Here is a 24,961-nt window from a genome sequence, read left to right as displayed (position 1 = left end):
TGGAACACAGGGGAGGCACTGAGACACAAAGCAAGAGACTAGAAACTATAAATAACAATGAAATCAAGGAATATTAATAATTCAAAAACACAAAACACTGGATCACAGACTCATGACCATGACAGAGCCAGAGGGGGCATGGATCTCAGAAACAAAGGTAACTAAAAGAGAAATGTGGAACACAGGGAATTCACAGAGACAGAGCGCTAAGGCCATCAAACTATAAGTATAACATAAGCAGAAAACAATAAACCAAAACTATGAATAACAATAAATCAAAGAATATTAACTTTAACTAGGATTTACACATACTGGGTCACCGTGACAATTCAGATCCACACCGAGGCATTCCCAAGCCAGCCAAGCAATATAATCTCCCTATTATAAGCTCAATCAGTCTCCTCCCGGTATACTATGCCGGTGTAACCAGAAAGCGCTTCAACAGCCTCAACAAACCAGTTTATAATCTGTGATAAAGTATTTGCCCAGTGAAGTATATTCAGGCTAATGTAGATACATGTAAGTAAACAAATAAATTGTCAAAAATACAGGCCGGTTACAGTACTGAGGTGAGCATCTCCAATGTATCTATTAACTTCCTAATTGTTACCTCATATCTGCATACGCACACGGCTGTGAATGCTGACAGCATGGAAAGCATGAACCACATTGCATGGCTCATGCTTGTGGTTGTGCAGGCCTGGCTCTGCTAAGCTTTTGATGGGATACTTGTCACTCAAAGCAACTGGACTCGTAATTCACAACTAAAGTTGTTGTAAACACTTTTTAGTGACAGGCTGTAAGATTTTTTCTTTTTTACCCTTCAAAGTTTACAATTTGAGTTTACAATGAACTCTACAGGGACTCTCCAAGCTTCAAGTGGCCATCCAGTTTTTAGCACTTCTGCCTTGACGTCTCACGTTGAGGTTGGAGGTCACTGATATCTGAACACATCTGTGATTTTTAATAGATACACCTACAGTATCAATTTCAAAATAATACGTCGCTTCATTCACAAGTTATCATACACAAACTTAGGCATCCATGCTGGCCTATCAGCCCTTTATGGGCAATGAACTTCTCCATCTTCTACATGGGCTGTGACGGATGACAACCAGGAGGAAGGAATCCAGGAACAGATTCAGATCCAACATAAGTTTCCGATCATCACACAAACACACATAACACACACACACGGGAAAGAGAGAGAGAACAAAAAGAAAATGTGGGGTCATGACAATCTAAGCAGCTTCACAATAAAATACTTACGTTTGAGCAACCATCTCCAAGAAATTAAAAGACGTTCAGTTCCTTTCTTTCCAAGATGCTTAGACTACATTGACCTAAGTTGTTACACAATCTCAGAAGAGGAGAGCCATTTAGGCACCACCTTCCGCCACCTGACACCCCCTCCATGACCACCACTTATGATGGAAATTGCCTACAGATGAAGTATGGACTGTGCCTGAGCGGACATACAAAACTCACAGGTTCCCCACTCTCAGGGCTTTCCAAAAGGTGGGGTCTGGCAGGGGGTGCTGGGGGGACAGGGGCGGTGCCTCACAGCCCTCCCCCTCTTGGAGTGACAGTTTCTATGAAGGAGGTGAGAGGTGGCAACGACTTCATCGATGAGTTCTGCATGTCTTGGTGAGCCTCCACCTGTTTGACAGGTGGGTGCAGCCTGGTCTATCTCAAGAAAGTCCAGACCAGCGGTCCCCAACCCCTGGGCCACGGACCGGTACTTGCGAGTGTGCAAGCAAGAAGAGGAGTGTGTCAAGTGTGTAGATACCCTTCCTGTCCCTGAAGCCCTTGACCCTCTGCCCCACACCTTGTATATATATTGCACTGTGGATTTTGTAAATAAACTTCTGAACTCTTTTTTTCCAAAAGCCTGAGTGTGCATGATGATGGATAGTTTACTGCTCTGTGAATTGTATAATGATGATGCTGTTATATTTTGTCTCTCTGTGCAGGCCACGGCCTACTATATCCCCCTGACTAAAGACAGAGTTGGGTTGCTGAGGTCGGAGTGATTACTGTCCTTCTACTTACAGGTGGTGGGTCTTGGAGGACAACTGCTTACCCTCTTGAGGATACTTGAGGGTGCATGGGAGTTTGCCCAACCAGTCTACATGTGTTTTGTAGACTTGGAGAAGGCATTTGACCGTGTCCCTCGAGGTGTCCTGTGGGAGTATAGGGTGTCTGGCCCATTGCTATGGGCATATGGGCCATCCTTATACAACCGTTGCAAGAGTTTGGTCCGCATAGCCGGCAATAAATCTGAATCATTTCCGGTGGGTGATGGGCTCACCCAGTGCTGCCCTTTGTCACCGGTTCTGGTGGGAACAAGAATCAGTACCTCCAAATCTGAGGCCATGGTCCTCAGCTGGAAAAGAGTGGAGTGTCCTCTCTGGTTCAGGGACGAGTTCCTGCCTCAAGGGGAGGAGTTTATGTATCTGGGGGTCTTGTTCATGAGTGATGGGAGAAGGGAGCGGCAGATCGACAGACGGATTGGTGCTGCAGCTGCAGTGATGCGGATGCTGTCGTGATGAAGAGAGAGCTGATAAGTCTGTTGTGGCCAGTCCCAGCCTCTATGCTGTTGCATGCTGGGGCATCAGGTTGAGGATCGCAGATGCCAACAAACTTAATAAACTGATCCACAAGGCCAATAATGTTGTGGGGATGGAGCTGGATTCCCTTAAGGTGGTGTCAGAGAGGCAGATGTTGTCCAAGATACGGTCAATGCTGGACAACACCTCCCACCCACTCCATGATGTGCTGGCCAGTAACAGGAGCACTTTCAGTGAGAGGCTGAGATTACACAAATGCACCACTGAACGACACAGGAAATCATTCCTGCCTGTACAACTCCTCTAATGCAAAATGCACAATACACAGTGCAATAGTTATAGCCTTTGCATATCCTCTGCAGTGAAAATAACAAATAACCAAGTTTTACAGATTAGAGTAAATCATATATATTTAATCTCAGTAATATTCTGGATTTTTATAATTGAGTTATTTGTATATATTTGAGCTATGTCTTATATTTATAACTATGTAATATATTGTATTATTTAATTTAGTCCAGTCAGTTACTGTCCTTACTGTCTTGGAGCATTCATTGATCTTTTTTTTTTTCACAAATAGAGGAAAATTAAAATGTTAATGCTGTTACCATCTTTGCATGAAAGACAAGTGTATAAACACAGCGAGGTCTGGTGATAGATATATGGAGAATTTGAATAATGTCTCAATTTCTTTCTGTGCTTTATGTCAAGTTGAAGCTTTGCTCATTTCCCACTTAATTATTACTCTGTGTAAACTAGCATTAGACATGCTTTGGAGTGTCCTATATTTAGAAAGTGCCTTTCTGAATTCCCAGTTCACACAGCAATAATTAATTCAATTAACCAGATTGTTTTTAGATACAGACAATCAATGCCAAATAAGTGACTTATGTATGTATGTATATATATGTATATATTGTACTATTCTTAGTTAGCGTATTGTCTGTCTTGTCTTAATGTTGGTTTAAAATGGAGCACTGTAACAAAAAATAATTTCCCCCCAGGGATCAATAAAGTATTCTGATTCTGATTCTGATTCTGATTCTGATATAATCAATTGAGCATTTTCATTTGAGGCTCTGCCAATCTCAGCCTTGATTTATTTAATATTTAAATGACATGAGTATTATTTGAAATGCTTCTACAGTGTGTAAGAGTGAAAAAGTGAGACTTCTCATTGGACTTTATAGTCCTACAGCTTTTTCCCAATGACACAACACAACACACTACACACACTGCAGACAAATGCATGCAGAAAATGATTTTGAAGCAAAGGGTGATATCTTGGTAACAGTGCATTTAGTGTTTTAAGGTTATGACTGAAAGCTCTGACACTTGTCTAATCCAAAATCATGCAAATGAACATTAATGTTAATTTGATTTTTTTTAAGCATCGAAATCCACAAAGAAGACAAGGAGAGGCTTTTGTACCCTAGAACACTTTTTCATGTGTTTTCTTTAAACCACAATTACTGCTATCAAGAATGCATTAAAAAACAAGAAGCACTGTCAAAGCACAAACCTCCCATCAAGGCAGCTCTCTGGAGTATTTACTTTGAAGGGAATAGTGTTGTATTTTTTATAGATTTGTTTTGTTTTGTTTGCTCTTTTTAAATGGACTTTAAGAAGTTTGTAGTGCAGTAAAAAATTAGATGAGGGTAGCATGGGAGATGTCTATTTTGACTACACCAACATTAGGATAATATGTATTGATTTGTAAATAACTGAATATGAATGACTGCAATAAGTGCAATTTTGGCAAGACTCCCAACAACACTGTCTGAAAAGCAGCCCTCGATTGTCTGCACCCACTCCCCTCTCTCCTGAACTCCTCCATTAATGATGATAACGTGAACCAAAGGTTCGCTCCTTGTTTCCCTTCCTTAAGAACGGTTTCTTGACAGCCACCACTGAGAACATTTCTGATGAGGCCTCGGGGAACAGTAGATGGATCAGCTTAACGGTCAGATTGACTGTCAGCTCCTGTGTCAGGTCTTTGTTGGGCTTTTGGTTCTTCGTTAAGAATGTGACTATCAGACACTCTTCATCTGCCGTAGATCGTTTTTAAGGTCTGCCTCTTCTTTTATGCTCCTTCAGATGTCCTGGAGAAACACTAATCAAATACAGGAAAGTCGAGCTCTTTGGAAGCAAAATATAAAGAAATGGAATGACGCTCAAGATTTGTACTGTGCTGTACATCTGTATGAAAATATGTCACTTTCACGGGTCATTAGCAGACCTCCTTACTGATACTTACAGCAGTATGCACAGATATCACTAAACCATTTAACTGTTAATATGAATGATGATGAAATGCTATAGGAAAGCATTTATATATGTGTGAATAATTTGATCAGAAGTGGATTTATAATATATTATAATGCTTAGGCACGCTTACAAACCAGCCACACACTATAAAATGTTGGCTGCGTTTGAAACCCCGCTGTTCAGTCGTATGGACATAAGCACAGTCTGCATCTCTGAACAGCTGCTCGACAGTGTGGCAGCTCCAACTCTGCTGTAACGTTTGCTTCATGACAGGAGTCCAGTTTTTTGTTTTGTTTTTTACTCAACCAACTCAGTTAAACTGTAAGAGATGGGGGTGGGACTCAGTTCTTACAGTATTCAAATCATTATATGTTCTGTGTGTAATCATTTCTCAGGTTAGATAGTTTGGGTTAATTGAAGGTGGCTGCATGGACTCTGATTGAAGGAAAGCTGTTGGTCTTGCCTTGCACAGAAGGCTGAATGTTCACCTCTTATATAATAGCAAATACCCACTGTCTTTGGGCTGCATAAGCGGGGGAGTTAGAAGTAATCTGTACTGTCCCATAAGATACTCTAATGCACTTATAGCATTATATGGTAGTCTTATGTACAGTACAAATCATGTTTCTGTGCAGCTGTACACTTCAGAAAGTTTTTCCCCCTCTCTACTGGAGAGTTGAGGAATTCTGGAAGGGAAACATTGGGAATTTGGAGAAAAGCCTTGAGCCTCTGCTTCTTTCTGATTTCCAATCTATCCCTGCTCTTGAAGCCATTCCTTCAAATGTGAATAAGACGCCATTTCTGTTTTCTTACACAACATGCCCCCTTCTGTTGTGTGAGCCAACACTCCCCCATGTGTTTGCATTACTTTAACCTGACAATCTGACACTGGGATTTCCTACAAGCAAGCATAGTGTGTGGGCTGCTTTGTTGAGCGGAGATGTGCAGGGTCATGTGTGGATGCGTGGGAAGAAAATATACAGTATCTGATTCTAAGTATATTCACTGATACACATGATGAAGTGAAAGATAAAGTGGTGGGGAGTTAAATAAGGACGAAACAGGTTCTAGCTACAAACATTTATTTCTTTTCTTTAATCTTGGAACCTGGGTCCCTCATAAGAAGGCAATCCAGTGCAGAGAGGCCTGAGATGGATTTTGTGATATGTTCATGCCATCTAGTGGAGAACAAACATGGTCCACAGAACTGAAGAGCCAGCTTGAAAACCATTTCCTGTAATATGCTTATAGTGTTTCAGAATAACAAGTAACTGTTCTCTTAAATTAGTTTGTTTTTCATCACATTTACTAAACTAGCAATACAAATATAGACATCCTCCCTATTTATTTATACAAAAGACTAAATAATAAGGGAGAAATAACAAGGAGGCCCTGAAGGCAACATTCACCATGACAACGGTATACAGAGCCAGCGGGGCGGCTAGCTGCGATCTATACTGTTTACCTACAGCATTATAAGACGGTGAGTTAGCTTTATTATGAATACCAATAAAAATATGTCCTTAAATCTGTCTTTTGCAGCAGCTTGACCTTTTTTATTTATCACTAACTTCGTTTATTTATCTGTAGTTTGGCAGGGTTTGCTTGCGTTTGCTTGCTGCTGGTGTAATCACAGGAGGACGGTCACATTTCAACAGCAAAGACGAGCCCTTACTTAGGGGTAAAGTTATTAAAAAAAAGTGTATTTTTTAAATTAATTTATTAATTATTTACACTGTTTCTGTAGGATTTGACTCACTTACTCACTGTCTTTATGACACATTGAACATACTTTACTTTTGAAAAGCGTCTTTAACACATTACCAGAAACTCCTAAAAAAAAAAGGTCAGAAACAGAAATGTTTTATAGCAAAACATTATTAGTGTGCCAAGTACTATAATACTATAATTACTTCTCTAATCTCTGGCGTCAACAAGACACTTTTTTGCCCAGAACCTGCGGTGAGAAGAAAAGCACATCAGCCCATTTGGCACTAACACATACCAACTGACACCTTCAACGTCACTTAAACATATATACAGAATACATGTTTAAGAATACTTATTTAACATATAAAAAATATAGAGAAAACAAGAATAACATCCTTTAAGTAATCATCTAATCATCTAAGCCCCTCACCCACACACAGATGTTTGATTGGGCCTCTTCCCCTGACCTTTATATTTGTATCATTACACAGAGCCTGATGACATTATAGAGATCACGCCACGTTTCCAACCAAAATAGATCCAATTAGTATGAAAACACACACAATGCCTTTAATGATAGTAAATGTATTTTGAAAATAAAACTGTCGGTTATAAGAGGCGTTTTAAGATTTAGGAAAGAATGTAAAACAAATAAATACGATTAAGGAATCTTGTAGGTGGAAATTGCCAGGACGCCTTCACCAGAGGACATCCGTCTGGCTTTTACGGTGTGAAACGTTCAGAAATGTAACTTCCTGTTCTGCCAAGAATAACTTTTTCTTTTCCCAGCCTGCAGCCACATTAAATGCTAAGCTAGTTCAACCCCTGATGTCAGAAGCACCTCAGATATGTCATCGCCGCAGCTTAGTAAGCTTCTTTTATAAAGTCGTGCTTTACACATTACAGTGTGTGTACTGTCAGCGCATCATGATTGGTTTGTGCTGCATTTCAAATATGTTTTCATCAGAGAGAAGAGAGATTTGTAAAATAAAACTGAGTTGTAGAATAAAAAGAAATAACAGAAAGTGTTGCAACTTTTGTTGTTTTTATCTTTTATTCCCAACGTGTGTAGGGACAAGGAGGAAGAGAGGGACTCAGCTGAGCCCGTTCAAAGTGCCAGACGGCAACAGCATTTTTCTGCTGCGTGTAAACGAAAGAGAGGACCGTAAAGAGGTTTGTGAGCGTGCTTTTGCACATTTATGTATGTCCAAATGACAGATTTTCTCTCCACGCATTATACTGGCATGGCAGCATTTTCTAAAAGTGAAAAATGGATCTTTGTTGTGTTAAAGTCATGCTGCTGTTCGCCCTTTGTGCTCAGGAGATGCGTAAATTCCTCGCTCTGCCAATTGATGAGAAGACAACCCACGCTGCAAGAGTGACGGCCAAGCTGAAGAATGAGCTGGTGGGAGAAGTGGAGGACGAGGCGGAGGAGGAGAAGAAGGGGGGAAATGAGAAGATGACGAATCTAAAACCAATCAAGAGTAGGACAGTTCCCCCTAAGCAAACATCTGGTGGACGAATGAAACAAGGTAAGTGGAAGAGGAGTAGAAAATTCAAAATATATGTGAACAGATACGATCAATTTAACATGTTGTTTGTCCTCTGTCCCCAGAAAAAGTAACAAAAGACAACAAGCATGCCTTAATCTCCCTGGAACGACAGAAAGCTGTGTTGGAGGTAAATGATTTCAACAGTTGCTAATATGCTGTCATGTTTTTTGAATCAGCGCTCTGTCTAGTATTAATGGAGGATAACTATCATCCAAACTCAGCTACTGAACTAAAACAGGTTGTTCTAGTTAAATAAAAACTTTTCCTCTGATGTAGCCTTATAGATCCAGCCGAATGAGACAAAGTCAAGTTAATGCAGAAAAGGTTAATAAATCCTCTTTAGGTCTTCATTTTGGGTCAGGCCTACTGTTCTAACCTCACCTGGTGAATGTTCACGTCATTTAAACTCAGCGCCACCAGCTTTTAATGTTTTCAACATGAGTTATGAAAATTATGACAATAGAATTGAACACACATGTGTATCTTCTTCTGTGTATGTGCTTTTGAATGTTCCCCATGAGTTAGATCAAGCAGATGACTGCTTGAATGAATGATCCACTTCTGTTCTCTTACTAAAGTCATCTCAGATAGACAGACAGATAGGGAAATTATTATTAATTACTATTACAATAATATGCATCATGTAAGATTATAGAAGTCTGGCTTCATCTTCTTCTCGTCCTCCTTTCCTCAGTTATCCGTGATGACAAAGAGGTCTGAGATTTTGAGGATGGACGAGGCCATAGCAAAGGAAGAGAAGTTGCTGAAACACCTGGAGCGGAGCATTGAGAGAGACAATGTCAGATTTGAAGAGTTTCTCAGGGAGAATGAGAAGAAGTCTGTGGAGGCCAGAACACTGTAAGGATTAAACAGTGGCTATCCTGTTAGCGTCTCTGTTCAATTTAAAATCACATTTTCATAAAATAGTGTTTTAGGGATGCACCACTGTGATGTACATAAATCATGCTGACTGATGTCGATGTTTATACCAGCAGTACTCATAGATTTTAAAATAAGTATTTTTTTTATAATAAGAATGTTTGGTTGTTGTTTCTCAGCTCATAAAAGGAGAATAAAGAACAATGTGCAAGAGTATGCAAAAAAATATGCAAAGAATCCTGAACACGCTTATTTCTGCCGTACCTGTACTGATGATTAAAAGGTTCCTTTGCAAATAGTTGTGTTTGTCTCTGCTGCCAGGTATGAACAGGAGGCCAGGTCAACACAGGAGAAGAACAATGAAATCAGGAGGCTAACTGCTGAAATACTCACCATAAAAAGGTAGCATTCAGATCATCTTGAAAAAAATCAAATGTATGTGGGCATCACCCGTGTCTCAGTCCGTCAGCATGTTTATCCAGAAGGTGAACACAGAGGCGCTAAAGGTGGTTTCCCTCGAAGATACAGTTTTTATGTTGTGTAGATTTTAATGTAGTCTTTCTTCTGCACAGTGAACTTGCCAGCTTTGAAGAAATCCTGGTAGACTACAAGAGTTATAAGGACCTTCTATTCAAGCTGTCTCCTCCAGAGTGGCAGGAGGCCCAGAGGTCAAAGGTTATGTCTTGTAAAGGCACCAAGGAGGACCAGAACAGGGAGCTTAAAGACACTGCTATTAGGAATGGCAAGTAATGCCCAGTAAATCACCATAAAATAGGCAACAGAGACCAGCATGGCGGTACTCTGCTTAATGTCCTGCAATTGACTTAAATGATTCTTTCATTTATTAACATGCACGCAGGTTTGGAGACTCCAGGCAGACAGCTGACGTCCATCCAGGAGACCAGGCTGTCCCCAGCCCACAGTGACAGTCTGTAAGGGAGCACCAGCACTCTCGTTTCACTCATGGCTTTGTTTAATATTTCTGCACATCCACTGTTTGTGTCATAGTTTTGATGTAGTGCTGAATGTGGTAGTTAAGCACTTAGGAGCACCCTCAATTCACCCTCTGTCTGAAACAAGCCACCCTCGTTGTAAGCCTTCACAACCTGTACAGGAAAAACGTGAAAATGAAAGACCAGCAGTGACTGGCAACAATATATGAGCTACATGAGCACAGTCGCAACAATTCTGCCAGAAAGAGGTTTTGTATTTCAAACAACAACCGCAAAATAAAGAAAAACTAGAAGATCACATTTAAAATCCTCTCCAGTGTTGCTGTAACTTCTCTCACAGGTGTAAAACTCTTACATTGCAGAGTCACAGATCCTAAATTGGACAGTGACAGCTCAGATTATGAGGTCAGTTTTTCCCGATCCTATCTTACGTTAACTAAAGGAGCAGCTTGAATATTTCTTCCCAGTACTGACAGTGGTATGTCTTACCCACCTCTCTGTAGGATGAGCCAGAGCTGTATTTCACTGATCCCCAGCAGCTGCTGGATCTGATGACAGAGCTGACGGAGCAGAACCTGTCCCTGATTCAGAACTCTACGAGGGTGGAGGAGACTCTGGAGCAGCTCCAACAGTCCTTGAAAACAACCAAGAAGAATCAGTAAGCATGTCACATGGCTCTGTTACATTACGCAGTGGCTAAATCTCTTTTTGCTTGCAGCTTCAGAGCTCTTATAACACTCAGGGTTTTACTGTTTTCTGGTTATTCCAGCTGCCCTCTTTTCTCATTGCTGCTTTCTTTCTGTCAAGTGAAAAGGATGAAAAACAAATTACAATGCAGATAAATGAAATGAAGGAGAGAATCGAGAAGGAGAAGGCGAGAGGAGCCAGGCTTGAGCGGAAGGTCCTTCTCCACGTGTCCCTGAATACACAGGACCAGGTAACACAGAATACACCGCTGCACCAAGCTGCACTTGGTGACTTTTACAGGCCTCGTAATCACTTCGCTTACCCACAGGATGTGTTACTGGATGCTCTGAGCGAGAAGGTGGCAGAGGTGCACCGCAGCTGCATGGATGACAGGATGACCAAACTAAACACTTTGGAGAAGCTGACCAACATTGAGAAGCGGCTGTCTTTACTACTGCAGAGCCTTGAGAGCATCCCTGAAGAAAAACTGGAGTTAATGAAGAAGATCAAGGACAGCGAGAGGAGGACCAGGTACTGTGTGCCTCAGTGGCTCAATGTTCCACCCTCAGCCCACTTGGCTATTGAATTTTTCACCTGTAAAAAAAAAACTTGAAATATTTTCAGTAACAGCTGCAGAACTGTGAGGCTCTATGGTAAAAACAGAATTCCTTGATTAGAAACTAGCTTTTGTTTATTTTTCTTCTTGAATGTATTATTTCCAGTCTTAGCATAAATTACAGTGCAGTGTTATATAAACACCCTCCCACTCTCTCTACAACATGTTGCAGGGAGCGTGAAGACAAGCTGAGAGAGCAGAGAGAAAAACAGAAAGAAAGGATGAGGAGGTACTCGGAGAGATCGCTGGCTGACTCCAAGAAAATCGTGGGTCTTTTTCCATTAACACTATTCTCCAGTTTAGTTTTTCTGACTTACAACTTTTAAAGAAACTGATTCAGTTGCACACTTTCGGGATTTTCTTTCAGAGTGGGAAAAAGCTCATGCCCAGATATATGCCTGTTACCCAGAGAGTCAAAGTCAGCAACATGGACAGCATCCCAGCTCAAGATGAGATTCACGAACACCTCTTTGGCCCTGAGAACACGGACTGATAAAAAAAAAATACAAAGAAAATAACTGAAAGTGCTATCATGCCTCAGACGCACAGGCTGATGAGTGATCATGTATTATCACACAGATGCCACAATCATGACATGTCAGTAAGTCAATATGAGCTGAGATACTACAAATTTAGCGTTGGAGTGCAGAATAAAGCCATCTAACTGTGGTAAACGTTTTGGTTTTGTTGCCTTTTATTCTTAAACTCGCTGATATTTTGCTAATCTTATGCAATTAAGATCATTTAGAAAGCTGAGCTTTGAATATTTCAAACATGTTTAAGCATTTTTTAAGCTTTTTCTAGTTTCTTTATACAATTGTTTAAAGGTGCTTTATGTGAAGACCATGTGATATTAGAGTTTGAAGCTAATGTCACATGGACAATCCCATATGAGCAGCACTTCAGTGGTGGGAAGGAAGAGCTCCCTTTTAACAGGATGAGACCCCCAGCAAGGGCCTCCCATATTGCTGGAAGGGGGAAAAAGCAGAACTGCATACAGTAAATGCTATTAAAAATATGGGAGAAAATAGTAGTTATTCACTCTAGCCAATAAACACAAAGTTAACCTTAAAAAAAAACAATTTGTCAAGTGAATACCCCTACCACACTGGTAGGTTTTCTCAGGTGTGTGACATTTAATTGCTTCGCTCATGTATGAAAACACATGTGTAAATTTCTCATGTTAGTTTTTAATCTCCATTATACCACTGTATATTTTCAGATGAAAAAAAATGTCTGTTCACACATAGCAAACAAATTAATGAATCATGAATGAATCAAATATATTCCCAAAAGCTATATATATGTTGATGATACTGGTACCCTCAGCAGTCTATATAAAGTAGGTTTGATTCAGACTGATTGATGCATCTTGGAGGAGTGGGAGAACATAAAATACATACCCTATGATCATTATAGTAAGATATTATTTGCATTATTTTCTAGCACATTTATTTTCTCACTGAGTCATTTCTTTATTTTTTTATTTGGATTTTATTTTGGCCCTTCACAAAACTTCACGTAGAGGACAGCAGGTGGTGATGTTTCACTTTCATCTGAGCTCTGTCACCAGCCGGAGAGGAAGAAAGGAGGATGAGGAAGTGGCTGGAGCGAGAGGAGTACGTTTGGAGATGTAGCTGCCAACGCTAATGCTCCAGCAGCTGTCAGGCGATAGGCAGCCGGATCATAGGAACATTTGACAATGCGATGGGTAACTGCTGGGCATACTGTGTGGGGCTCTTCAGGAGAGAAACCAACAGGATCCAGCGAGGAGGGGGGTGAGTCAACTGTGAGCTTTAGCTGCCTGAGCTAGCTAGCATGCAAGCATCACCCGAAGCGGCGTTATCTGCTTGCTGATAAGGTTGGCCGGTAGTTTGACACGGCAGTCTGCCTGTGAGCACTTGGGCAGCTGTGTAGGGATGCTGTTATTACAGACGGTGATGTTGTAAATCAGAGATACGGGCCAGCTAGTTTAGCCTCTAGCTGTACGGTACCTGCAGTCAGCCAGTGCCAGTGGGAATCAAGACCCCACCCCTAGTGTCAGGAGCCTGTAGTTTAGCTGTAGACTTGTAGTTTAGCTAAGGTCTGATAATGACAGCACAGCTGACAGAGCTTCTGGAGAGCTCACACACAATCATGTAAACTAATATATGGACAGTTTGGCTGCTTGGCTAGCTGCTGGGATTAATTGCCTGTTTTTTGCCTTAGCTTCAGGCTGTTGTGTCACCCAGTTGAATGTAAATAATTGATGCTTTTTAGTCTGACTTTACCTTGTGCTTTGTTAAGGTGAGAGAAGGCTTTCACTCTACCAGCAACGAGCCTTTTCACACTTTCATCCATAGATTTATATAATGGAGCTGACAGTAGCTAACACTTCGTACCACAGTAGTAGTTGTAACTTAGCCCAAAGTGGCATTACAACAAAGGTGTCCTCTTCAGTGAGGTATCTGAAAATCCCCCAATATGTAAATGCAGTCAACAAAACATTTATTGTATCATTATCTGTTCTAAGATAATTTTTAGGTATAAACTAAAATGGTTGAGCGTGGTGATTTTTGAAGTAGAAAAACTTTGCTCACACTCTGCAGTGCTCACTGGACAAACGATAGCAATCCTGCAAAGGCGAAAAATATTTTAGGAACATAGAAGTTGGGGCGAGGCTCTACAGCAGGGGGGCAGTTGCCCCCCTTCCGCTTGCCCCCCTGTAGATCTGCCCCTGGTTTTAAGTTTTTAAGTCACACTCTCACTGACAGTCATTAAAATGAAGGGAAAAAAACAGCTTTTTTTTCTCTCTTAGGTTTGACTGTTGTAGATCCTAAAGGTCACAGCTCAAATCAATAATGTTAATTGGCAGTATTTGATGCAGGGCAGGTGAGGCTGTCAGGGCTCCTGGTACAGATGTCATTTAGCACGCTGCTTTAGTGGAAGTTACATCTGTGTAATATAGCTTTCTCATGTACAGTTTGTTCCACATAAAGCATTCAACTAGCCTCAAGTCCTTATGTGGGTTGGGTCAGGAAGGCCATCCAGCTCTGCCAAATCAAACACGTGGAGCTGCTTGCTGTGGTGACTCAGCAGCACCCAAAAGTCACACAAAATAATGGATTCAGACTACATTTGAACACAAACTGAACAGCCAACACTCAACAACCTGTTTCCTATTTCACAGGCCTGACAGTGACGCATCAATAATTATGTGGGAAATTTCACAATACAAAGTTCATAGAGTTTGCTTATGCTAATATCTGTTTACCTACATACAGCTGAGACTTCTTTCATGAAACTGGTGGAACAGCCTGTAGAGCTTTGAGATTTGGCTATAGGTTCATGCTTCTTTTTTTTTTTAGTTCATTTCCTTTATGAAGCCACTGCTCCTGGTTTATGATGCAATAACTCTGGCATTGTGAATTCAAACATCAAATTAATACCACACAAATGAGTCCCTAGCATTATTTTAAGACCTTCACAAGGCTTTGTGTCAGACTAAGGAGGTTTCAAGAAATGAGTATTTAGTTTACACTGGGCCTTTTATTTTGAAGATTTTAATTGTATTTTGAAAATTAAGCATCAGGAATAGACCTGGTGTATATTTTTAACAATATGAAGAAGAGACAGGAAAGTGAAAAGTGCTGATGCTAATTTATATTTGTCTCATTCATTATACTCTAGATCAGGGATGTCAAAGTAATTTTACATCGTGGGCCAAACCAGTGAAACAGCCCTTTCTGTCAGTGTAAAGGTGTTTAACTACTAAATTAATCCCATTTAATATAAGAAGAAAGTTGCAGTTTTAGTAGTACGTCTAGCATGTCTCTGTTTTTCTACATGATAACGAAATGCTGCTGTAGTAAATGACAGAAATGTTTAATTTTGATTAAATCTATAAAATTAAAGAAAATAAAGTTATTGTAGTAATTGCAACTAAAACAGAACAATTCACAGTAATTCACAAAAATGTTTTGGTTTTTTTTGAGTTTGTCAGAAATAAAAATTTAAAGTACATAGTGGAAAAAAAACTGGAACTTGGAAGTGGGCCGATTCTGGTCCGCAGGCCTTATGTTTGGTACCCCTGCTGTTTGAAATTAATTTTTTTTCTCTTCATTTTTGCTGCAGGTCAAAATACTTCCGCAGCAGCACCACAGGGGAGCACTACACAATCGAGGTGTGTACATTATTTATTTATTTGAACCTTTCTTAAGAATGACTATTTAAGCTAATGCAATGAGTCTAACTGTGCTTTTTATTTATTTCTTTTTTCAGTTTGAGAATCTGGTAGAAAGTGATGAGGTAAGTTTAGATTTTATGAGCTAAATAAGTCTGTGAAAAAATGCTGTTTTCTGATTAAAAGCTGGATTATGCTCCTTGGATCAGACCGTCCATTATTGCCGTGCTCGGCTCATGATGGATAGAAAACGATGTGATGTGGCCATCCCTGCGATATGGGAGTCATCCATTTTTCCTCCCAGAGAGTAACTCGATTACTCTCCGCTCAGTCCCAGAGTAGCACTTCTTGAGTCAGTGCAGCAGGGTAGATGCATTTCTTAGTGGATTTCAGAGCTATTTGCTAAAAAGTATGTTGTGTATGTTGCATTGCAGGCTGAGAGCCCCCAGCCCTGCCCGAGGTAAGAGATCCTGCTCAGATGTAAAGAAAAAGCTAATAATCTCTGGCATGAAAAAAGAAAACAAAAAGAGTAATATGTGTTCTTGTTTTTCCACCAGGCCCATCAGTGATGATGAGATCAAGAACCTCAAAGAGCACCGCTACGCTGCCATCTCAGACAAACAGATCGTCATAGACCAAAAGCTGCGAGCCGAGGTGAGGCCACCTGTCCACGTCAAGATTAAACAGCCCTCATTGTTTCATTTTGTGTTTAACTTATGTTGGCTTACCTTTAATTTGCTGCATTGTTTTTTCTGTTTTTGTAATTTTCTGTTCTGTTTTTTTATTTATTTATTTTTTCCTTGTTTGTTTCATTTCATTATTTCTGCTCAGTTAGAGGCACAAGAGGAGAAGTTGAGGCTAGAAGAGGAGGCTAGAAATGCCGCCCAGCGTGAGGCCGCCAGGCTGGCACGTGAACGAAAATTGAAGGAGGTGAGGCGGTACTGAGCGCTGCCTTCTTTACCTTACTGCTCGGCTAAAGCTCCTCCTCCTCCTCTAAGCTGCTGGCCCCTCTGTGCAGAGACCTCCCAGGATTTCAATTTTCTGTTTTGTTTTTTTAATGTAATTTTAAAGGGGACTATGATAATCATTTCCAGCTCCATTTTTCTTCTTGACCAGAAATATAATAAGTTTATATAAGTCACAATATTTGTCTTTCACTGGGCCTTAGTGAAATAAGCCCTTCTGGCTCTCTTTCCCCTAAATTCAATACTTCTTATTGTGGACTGGTGGGTGGGGTTTGTGTCCTTGATATAACCACAGTAGGAATGCAGATGGCATCGTAATCTATGAAGAGAGTCTGGAGAGGTGGAGGTATGAAGCGAGACAGAATACATGTTTATGAATGAGAGGGAGGCAGATACAAAGCTGAAGATGCAAGAAGCAGAGGAAGTGAAGGTGGATGAGTTCTAATACCTGGGGTCAACCATTCAAAGCACACGAGAGGTGAAGAAGGGTGGAGCAGGTAGAGACGAGTGTCAGAGGTGATTTGTGACAGACGTATAGCAGCAAGAGTGAAAGGGAATCTTTACAAGGTGGTGAGACCTGCTGTGATGTACGGTTTGGAAACGTGGCACTGACAAAGTGACAAGAGGCCGAGCTGGAGGTGTTGAGGTTTCTGCCAGGATCAGGATGGACAAAATTAGAAATGAGTACATCAGAGGGACAGCTCAGGTGCAGGTGCAAGGCTGAGATGGTTTGGAAATGTGCAGAGGAGGGACAGTGGATGTTTTGGACAAAAGATGTTGAAGATGGAGCAGCCAGGCAGGAGGAAAAGAAGAAGTAGCCAATCTTAATTTCAGCTCACAGTGATTATTTTTGCACAAGTCCACCTTTCTCTGTTCAGCCTTCATCACTGTTGTCTGCTCATGGAAGTATACTGTTTGTCTTTGCTTGAGATTGTTGATTTCCCGTGGATCAATGAAGTCCTTGAAGAATCTGACATTAAAACCAAGGAAACCTAGGTCTTATGTCTCCCTAACTTTGCTGCAGGTCGGCTGTTAAATTTGGAGAAGGCTTGTTCAAGACTCGTACGAAAAAAAGAAAAGCCTGTAAGTTTAGTTGCCACTTGTTGTTATCCTTTTGCTTTTGCATGGATTTACAGGGCGTGAAACACTAGGGGGCACTAAGGTCACAGCATAATGTGGCCATTTCTCCGTGTCAAGTCAAGTGGCTTTATAGTCATGTCAACTAAGTGCAGTGGTACAGTGAAGTGAGACAACGTTCCTCCAAGACCGTGGCGCTACATATGACATATAACAGACAATCAACACAGGACTACATAAAGAGCCCAAGAAAAGTGTGCAAAATGGCAAAAAACAAAACAAAACATAGACACTGCAACACCAGACAGAACAGAGCGATACAGACTGTGCAATAGAAAAGTGCAACAATGACAATGGGTTGTGCCAAAAAGTAGCTTGAGGTAGTGGTGTGTGTGTGTGTGTGTGTGTGTGTGTGTGTGTGTGTGTGTGTCAGTCCAGTTACTGAGTGTTGAAGAGTCTGACGGCTCCGGGGGAGAAATTAGCACAACCAGATACATTAGAGTAGAAAAAGTTGAAAAAATGCCAAATATATATATATATTTATTGCATAGTAGATCTCAACTACATATAATGTAGCAGCAAGAAGACTAAACCTAAAATTACTAACTGCAGTAAATAAATGAGCTTGCTTTGGTTGCTGGGTGGGTGGGGGTCATTTAATAATGGTGGGACCGTGGGGGCTTGCTGTCAGCTGTTGTCAGGCAGAAACCCTGTACAGGAAATGTACATGTGTGAATCAGGTTGTTTTCTCTGACACACTTCAGGCTGCTGGAAGCAGATGTACTTCTGTACTTTTACTTCAGTGTTTTGTACCTGTAAATAAAGGTTCATTTTATTTTCATGTGCAGCAATGAAAAGCTTTTAATTCTTGAGGTAGTGACGTGCTGAATAGTATGGCAACTAGTAGTTATTGCATGTATAACAAAGTCAAAGCGTATCTTTTCAGCATTGTTTGCTCTTATTTGTCATTAGTTGAGGCTGGGTTTTGAAATGGTGCAGGAACCTTGTTGGCAAAGCAAGCAAAACAAACTAGGAGGAGTTTATTTGCGTTACAGTAGAAAGGCAAAGGTGCCAGTGGATATAAATCTGGATATGGGCTTTATTTCTAGGGTCAAGCAGGGAAATAAGAAAAAAGGTCCATAAAAGGGCTGATATTTACAGTCCCTGCATGCACGTTTTTACAAAGACAAACTAGACTGTTGGCATGTAGCAATAATCAAGCAGGAATTTTCATCACTATGGTGGTTTCATATGTACTCTTCTGCTCATGTGATCTAAAGCAGCGGTCCCCAACCCCCGGACCACGGACCAGTACCGGTCCGTGAGTCGTTTGGTACCGGGCCTTAAGAGGCTCGGGTGGGAAATTTATGGTTTTTATCGCTAACTCGGTTTCCCGGGGTCTTTTCCCGTGTGGTATGAATAAATCTTCTTTTTTTGGTACCATTACTGGTTTTATTTTGTTGTATTTATCTGCGACACCTTAAAGGCCGGTCCATAAAAATATTGCCGGACATAAACCGGTCCGTGGTGCAAAAAAGGCTGGGGACCAATGATCTAAAGAAAAAAAGGACAACTAGCAGGACTGCCATTTGTCTGTGGTCACATTCCACTGCTCCTTTGGTGTTGCTTATTTTTCTTTTTCTTCTTCATCTGTTCAAAAATGTCTGATCACATTTTTCCTTGATAATGCCAAAATTGTTAAAGGCTTTCAAATGAATCCAGTGTGTATTTCAATCCTGTGAAATTTCTAATGAGATTATCTTTTTACTTGATCTGTGGTGTTTTTGTCAGCAGCTGTCTGCCCAGAGGACACGGGGGAAAGCAGATGGCTCCGGCGGTGAAACCCAGCAAAGAAAGTGAGTCAGTTAAGTTCATTAGACAACGGCGTAGTTGTTGAGCTGAGGACAAACTCGGGTCATGGGACTCTGCAGGAGGATTTAAGTAACGATGTGTTTGTTGAAGAAAGACTGGAAAACCAGAACTTGCAGCCTCTAGCTAATCGACTGTTTAGTCATTAACATTTATGGCTGAATTTGCCTGGAAAAGTCTTATACCATGTCTGTTTTGTTTTTTTGTGGAGGTTCAAAACACACATCTGTGTGATGAAGTGCACATTATATTTGCGGCTGCAGCCAGACAGTGTGTAGACTGCAGAGCAGATTTTAGTGCTCCAAGCTGTCCAGTCCGTCTTCATTTGTTTTCACTGCACATGAAAGCAGCAGAAATAATGAAAGTACGCTGGACTGGAGGGATTCCTGTGCTTTACTGCTGCTAAACACGTCTTATTCTCTTTGGTTTCAGACAAACCTCTGGGGAAGATTTTGATGCCTACCTCCAAAATGTTAAAGCCCAGTCTGAAGCTTTCAGGAGCAACAGTGAGTGAACCATCTATATGAAATTTAAGGCTTTTGTCAACCTCTTCCCAGGTGCTTTTTTTTTTTTTTTTTAAACAGGGCAGAGAAACATAGCGTATCTAAACATACTAGTTTTCTTTAGAAAGCATTAGTTATTTCTGTTTGCACACAATGTACGAAATATTTCAGAGAAACAAAAGTGACCGGGGTTGTGACCTTGTTATTCTGCCTTAATTGCGACTTTAATGCTCAAAGCTTGTACAATTAAGTTAAAACTGAGCGCTAGCTTCGATTTATACACAGTATGAAAACCTGATGGAGGGTTCAAGCTGTTACTTGAGAAAGCATCATACAAAAAAAAGCCTACAAAACAAATCAGCTTAGAGAGAATTGGCAGAAGAAGAAAGAAAGAAAACAGAAGAACGATATACAAAGTTATCACAGTGTTTCCAAGTGTCAAGAACTGGAGTGGGGAGTATCATCAAGAAATGTAAAGACAGACACACAACACAGAGCACACCTGGCAGCAGTGGGAAGCAAAAGACTCTAGAAAGAAAAATGGTGAGAGAACAACTGCCAAGACACCCGTGAATGACTTAGTCAAGTTTGAAATTGTAGTCTGAAGGAGACAATCACTATAGACCTGCACAGGAATGAGCTGCGAGGTTAGAGACCAGGAAAAACTTCTGCAGAAGAAACGCCTTCAAGCCAGACTGAGGTGTGCTAAGAACGACCTGGAGACAAATAATCCAGACTAGAAGAGCGTCCTTCGGTCAGAGGAGATAAAACTACAGCTCTTTAGCTGCAGACACTTTGCTGATGTTTAGAGAAAAAAGTGAGAGTTCTACAACTCAGAGGACACCGTCCCCACAGGGGAACACAGTGGTGGGAGGCTTATGAAGAAAGGAGGATACGTGAAGATTTTAAAAGAAAACCTTGAGCAGTCAGAAACAAACCTGGGTCTGGGTCGTCTCTTTATCTTCAAACACAACAACGACCCAAAACGTGTGTCGCTCCTGGTGAAGAACTACCTCCAGTGAGCCAGTCAGTAAGTGAACGTTACTGACTGGGCTGCACAAAAGCATTGCCTTAAAAATCTGTCAGGTGAACTGAACACCAGGGTCCACGCTAGAAGACCATCAAATCTGGAGGATCTTGAGAGATTTGCCAAAGAAGAATGAGCTGCGGTTGCTCTGAGGACCTCTGCAACTTGTTGAAAACTGCAAAAACCGACTGCCGGCTGTATCGGCATCGAGAAGATAATCGTTTTGTTGTACATTGCGAGTATATATTCATGAGAGGTCAGGTTTACATGCTTTCTGTTTGTTCCCAGGACTCCCGTCTGACACAAATGTGATGACTCCAAACACAGAGTGCAGCTGGGATTTCACCACCAAGACCCGCTCCACCAACGATGACGGTACCTCACTAGATCTGGAGTGGGAGGATGAGGAAGGTAAGAACATTCTGACTGAAGTTGAAAAGTTTGATTAGGATAGTGATGATGTGATGAGCCCTCTTTTTCATAGAATTCCAAGAGTATTTTAATTTATTTGAAAACATATTTTGCTCTTTTGTTTTCATTTCTCTGCTGCTACATCTGTCATTTATTTTCAGTCTTTTCCTGTGTACGTTTCAAGGCAGCACACTTATGTAATACATGCGGTTTGTGACTTCCACCGTGGACCTTCTGCTGTTTGACATCAGTTACTGCTCTTCTGTCAGAATCAAACCTCATGTCTCTGCATTGTAGGAATCAATCGCGCGCTTCCAGTGTGGGAGAGGTCTCGAACAGAGGAGGACATCTTGCGCGCAGCCCTGAGGCCAGGCGGCAAGCAAATGAACAGCGGGCCGACCTCAGCCTCCGAGGACTCCACCGCACTGGAGTGGGAGAATGATTTTGTGAGCACCCACCCAGAGGACACTGCAGAATTCGAAGGGTTTGTCAATCCTGTCCTAGACACTCTCTCTGAGGATTCCTCGGACTGCGGCCTCAGGTCAGACAACCAAGACAGATAGTGTCCAGCACCAAAGGAGACATTGGCGGCCCGCCTCCTCACGTCAAGGCTCACCAGCTTTTTTGCCTCATGAAGTGGAAATGTCGTTCCTTACATGTTCTTCATACTGTCATGAAACTGTGATGCTGCAGGAACATGTATGTACCTCTGCACTACAGAACAGTGTGGTGACGTTTATCAGACTCATTTTTTTCAGTGCCTTCATTTGCTAAACGACCATTTAATGAATTGTAACTGATCAGTTGTATCCACGACCGTCTTACACATTGTACAACAAGTGCTTTTTATCTAACGCACCCAGGTGATCGTATACAAACCAATTTATCACCAACCAACTGGGTGTGAAATGTTATTATATTAGCAGATTGACCCTCCAGTATACTGACTGGTGTAACTGGACACATTTCAGTGCTTGTGAGTGAAGTAATTGTGCAGGAAAATCTACACATTGGAGTGAAAAATGACCAATGTGTAGATTTTTCACAGTTTGTGGGTAAAGTAGTCATTCTGGATCATTTAGGTACTTTTAAAATCCCAGCGGGCTAATTTGTTCTTTGCATTTGACCTATGCTAACTATTTAGCAGCAGCGAACAGTCAAACAGTACCTGGGGACCAAGTGCAGTGCTGAGGCCAACACCTCACTCAGCACCTCTGTGGGGAAAAGGCTGGTTTATTCTTGGATTTCTTTACATGTAGAGAGAAAAAATCCACAGAAGCACAAAAGCAGTTTAAATTAGGGAAAAAAGAAAATCCGTCTGTTCTTTACTTTGATGCGTGATCGGGAGGTGAATTCCACTGGAAGGTTGCTGAAGGAAAAATGAAACCATCTCTCAGTGAATCAGTGGAGCAAGCTATACGAGACAGCACAGGTGAACACTGCATGTCAGCCATGAGCGCTCACAAAAAAAAGGCACGCACAAATATGAAGTCAGTGCATGCACTCTGACAAAAAGCTGAGCTCATGGCGGTGACCCTCAGCTGAAGTCATAAGCCTCCTTTCTTGTAATTGAGAGCCCTCATATGAAACTGTGTCATGATGCTGATCAAATACAGAAAAAAACTTCTCAAACTGTAACTTTGTAACAACATTCAGGCTTTTTCAAGTATCGTGTGAATATTTGCTCAGAAGCACAGTGAAATCATTACAGAGTATAACAGGAGGCATCATTCACCTAAACCTACTGGAGGAGACAAATCAGTTCCGAGTGTTTAACTAACTTTTTAGTGATATCTGAGAAGAAATCATTAAAAGCAATATTTTGAAATTGAACTAAAAAGATCAAACCTGTGGTGTTAGCGTCGGTGATCCAGTGCTGCTTTGATTAAGGAAGGGGCTTTTAATTCTTCTTCGTTACTTTTTCTTCTTATCTTAACCTGTCACATGTTGTTGAACTGGAGTCGGGAAAATAGCTTTTCACATTAATCAATTTTAATTAGTTTAAATCTGCCTACTGCGTGCACCTGCAATGTGTTGATTTTTGTCGATTCAGATCTTAGAAGATTTTACCAAAATGAACCCGATCCACTGACTTGCACTGCTGTCAAAGTGTGTACACGAGACACTGGTAATTTTCCTTCCTAATATTTGAGTGTGGTATAATATATTGTTTCCTTTTGTTTCCCCAGTGTTATGTTTTGTTGTGAGTATAGCATATTTGACTCATCACTGTAATTTTCTGTTTAAAAAGAACAAAACTTCATTCTTTGTCACTCTGAGTATAAAGGGACAAAATAAAATCATGGAGGGGGAAGAAAGTCCCGAGCTTCAGGTACATTAACTACAGACCAACTGAGTGTGTAATCTGTAATTTTTAAAGTAATCTTGACACTTGACTCTGGCAGAATGTTTAAATGTTTCTGGCAAAAAAAAATCAAAAGTACAAACCAAAGTAGTAAGTGAGAGGCTACACAGAAGTAGTTTGCAAAATTTAAAGGGGACCTTTTATGCTCTAAATTTTTACTTTTGCCTCTCCCTTTATGGCCGCTGTCTCATTAAGCACACTATCTTCTGACTGGCTGACTCTCATAAATGGAAGATTTGAACAGTGTGTCGGCCAGACCTGTTTAAATGACCTAACCATATTAGGGCGATCCACTTCTGACATTATACATAATTAAGAGAACAGGGTGTATCAAAAGAGTCATCTGATTTCCAAAAGCTATATTTTTAAAAGTAAAGGACATGAAGAAAATTAAATCTTTAAAGTGCATGGCTGAATGTAAAATTGATCACACAATGCTCACAACTGCTCAATGCATCCCTACACCTGACACATACTTTATATCCATAAGAAAGTCAAACTTGAGCCCTACTTTTGTGGGTATGTCTGCAGTCTCTGCAGCCACTGTTGTTGTTATGCTACCAACCAGGAACCAAGTGAAACTCACGAATGCCCTCTTTCTAAATGGTACATGTTTAGATTGTTTCCTGTGAACATTGAATGAAAGCACTTTAAAATGGGATTATTCTTTTTGATACATCCTGTACAATAGCATTGTGCATTTGTAACATTTAGAGCACTGACGTTTTTGGCTCATAGTGATTACCTGCACAGATGGCCTCGTTATTTGCAACACACGCATATAAAAGCATAAAAGATCCCCTTTAACATAGACCGTACGTGGAGGCTGAATGGATGTACCATAAGACCTGGATTGGGGCTTTGTCTCTCTTTAATGCTGCACTGTTTAGCCACCACTGTCAGTGGCTTGATTGATACCTAAACTCACCCACAAAACAGCAAATCATTTTTATAAAAGTTGGTATCCATTTAAGGACGAACAACGAATAAACCTACTCATTTTATGGTGAATGTATTTGTATCTCTTTGTTGCACAACTGAGTTTTACTTTCTTCAAAAAAATAAATAAAGTAGATTTAAAAAGAGCAATTTGAAGTAGCTGGCTGAAACATAACCTAGCATTTTTACTATGTGCATGGAGAAATTGATGATAGTGATGGCTTCACAGTATTTTTTTTTTTTTCCTTGAATGGTTGCTCCCAGCAATCCGCAGGTGGCATTCTTTCTAGCTCTCTAATATTGCAGCAACCGACTCTTCAGATCTCAATCGTCTTGCGTGTGACTAAATTCAGGACGGGTTAATTTCTCCAACCAATCAAAAATCGCCTTGGTGTCTTGAGGCCGAC

General features: G+C 40.9%; 2 protein-coding genes across 6 annotated transcripts; both read left to right on the top strand.

The window, feature by feature from the left end:
• Nucleotides 1-6,258: 6,258 nt before the first annotated feature.
• cfap100 (cilia and flagella associated protein 100) lies at nt 6,259-12,029 on the top strand. 3 transcript variants are annotated; one of them, XM_085381504.1, is made up of 16 exons: nt 6,274-6,321; nt 6,429-6,519; nt 7,338-7,415; nt 7,621-7,721; nt 7,870-8,080; nt 8,164-8,228; nt 8,796-8,959; nt 9,302-9,382; nt 9,553-9,722; nt 9,840-9,912; nt 10,296-10,338; nt 10,437-10,591; nt 10,741-10,870; nt 10,949-11,151; nt 11,409-11,502; nt 11,604-12,028. In XM_085381504.1, the coding sequence occupies exons 3-16, from the start codon at nt 7,397-7,399 to the stop codon at nt 11,727-11,729; spliced, it is 1,635 nt and encodes a 544-aa protein (XP_085237630.1). In that variant the 5' UTR covers nt 6,274-6,321; nt 6,429-6,519; nt 7,338-7,396; the 3' UTR covers nt 11,730-12,028. The 3 variants fall into 3 exon arrangements, with proteins under 3 accessions (XP_085237647.1, XP_085237640.1, XP_085237630.1); XM_085381521.1 differs by lacking the exon at nt 7,338-7,415 and having other exon boundaries at nt 6,259-6,321; nt 11,604-12,029; XM_085381514.1 differs by lacking the exons at nt 6,429-6,519; nt 7,338-7,415 and having other exon boundaries at nt 6,271-6,321; nt 11,604-12,029.
• Nucleotides 12,030-12,812: 783 nt separating this feature from the next.
• ap1ar (adaptor related protein complex 1 associated regulatory protein) lies at nt 12,813-23,596 on the top strand. 3 transcript variants are annotated; one of them, XM_085419586.1, is made up of 10 exons: nt 12,813-13,014; nt 15,350-15,398; nt 15,497-15,523; nt 15,833-15,858; nt 15,956-16,052; nt 16,230-16,328; nt 19,235-19,296; nt 19,742-19,815; nt 21,128-21,250; nt 21,548-23,596. In XM_085419586.1, the coding sequence occupies exons 1-10, from the start codon at nt 12,944-12,946 to the stop codon at nt 21,811-21,813; spliced, it is 894 nt and encodes a 297-aa protein (XP_085275712.1). In that variant the 5' UTR covers nt 12,813-12,943; the 3' UTR covers nt 21,814-23,596. The 3 variants fall into 3 exon arrangements, with proteins under 3 accessions (XP_085275712.1, XP_085275704.1, XP_085275719.1); XM_085419578.1 differs by having other exon boundaries at nt 19,232-19,296; XM_085419593.1 differs by lacking the exon at nt 16,230-16,328.
• The last annotated feature ends 1,365 nt before the right edge of the window (nt 23,597-24,961 follow it).

This window comes from Rhamphochromis longiceps, linkage group LG2 (assembly GCF_057381845.1).
Source record: "Rhamphochromis longiceps isolate RC_006_pf linkage group LG2, R_longiceps_female_GT1.1, whole genome shotgun sequence".
NCBI classification, from domain to species: domain Eukaryota; kingdom Metazoa; phylum Chordata; class Actinopteri; order Cichliformes; family Cichlidae; genus Rhamphochromis; species Rhamphochromis longiceps.
The sequence above is the reverse complement of the archived record's forward strand: the minus strand, read 5'-3'. Positions and strand labels throughout refer to the sequence as shown.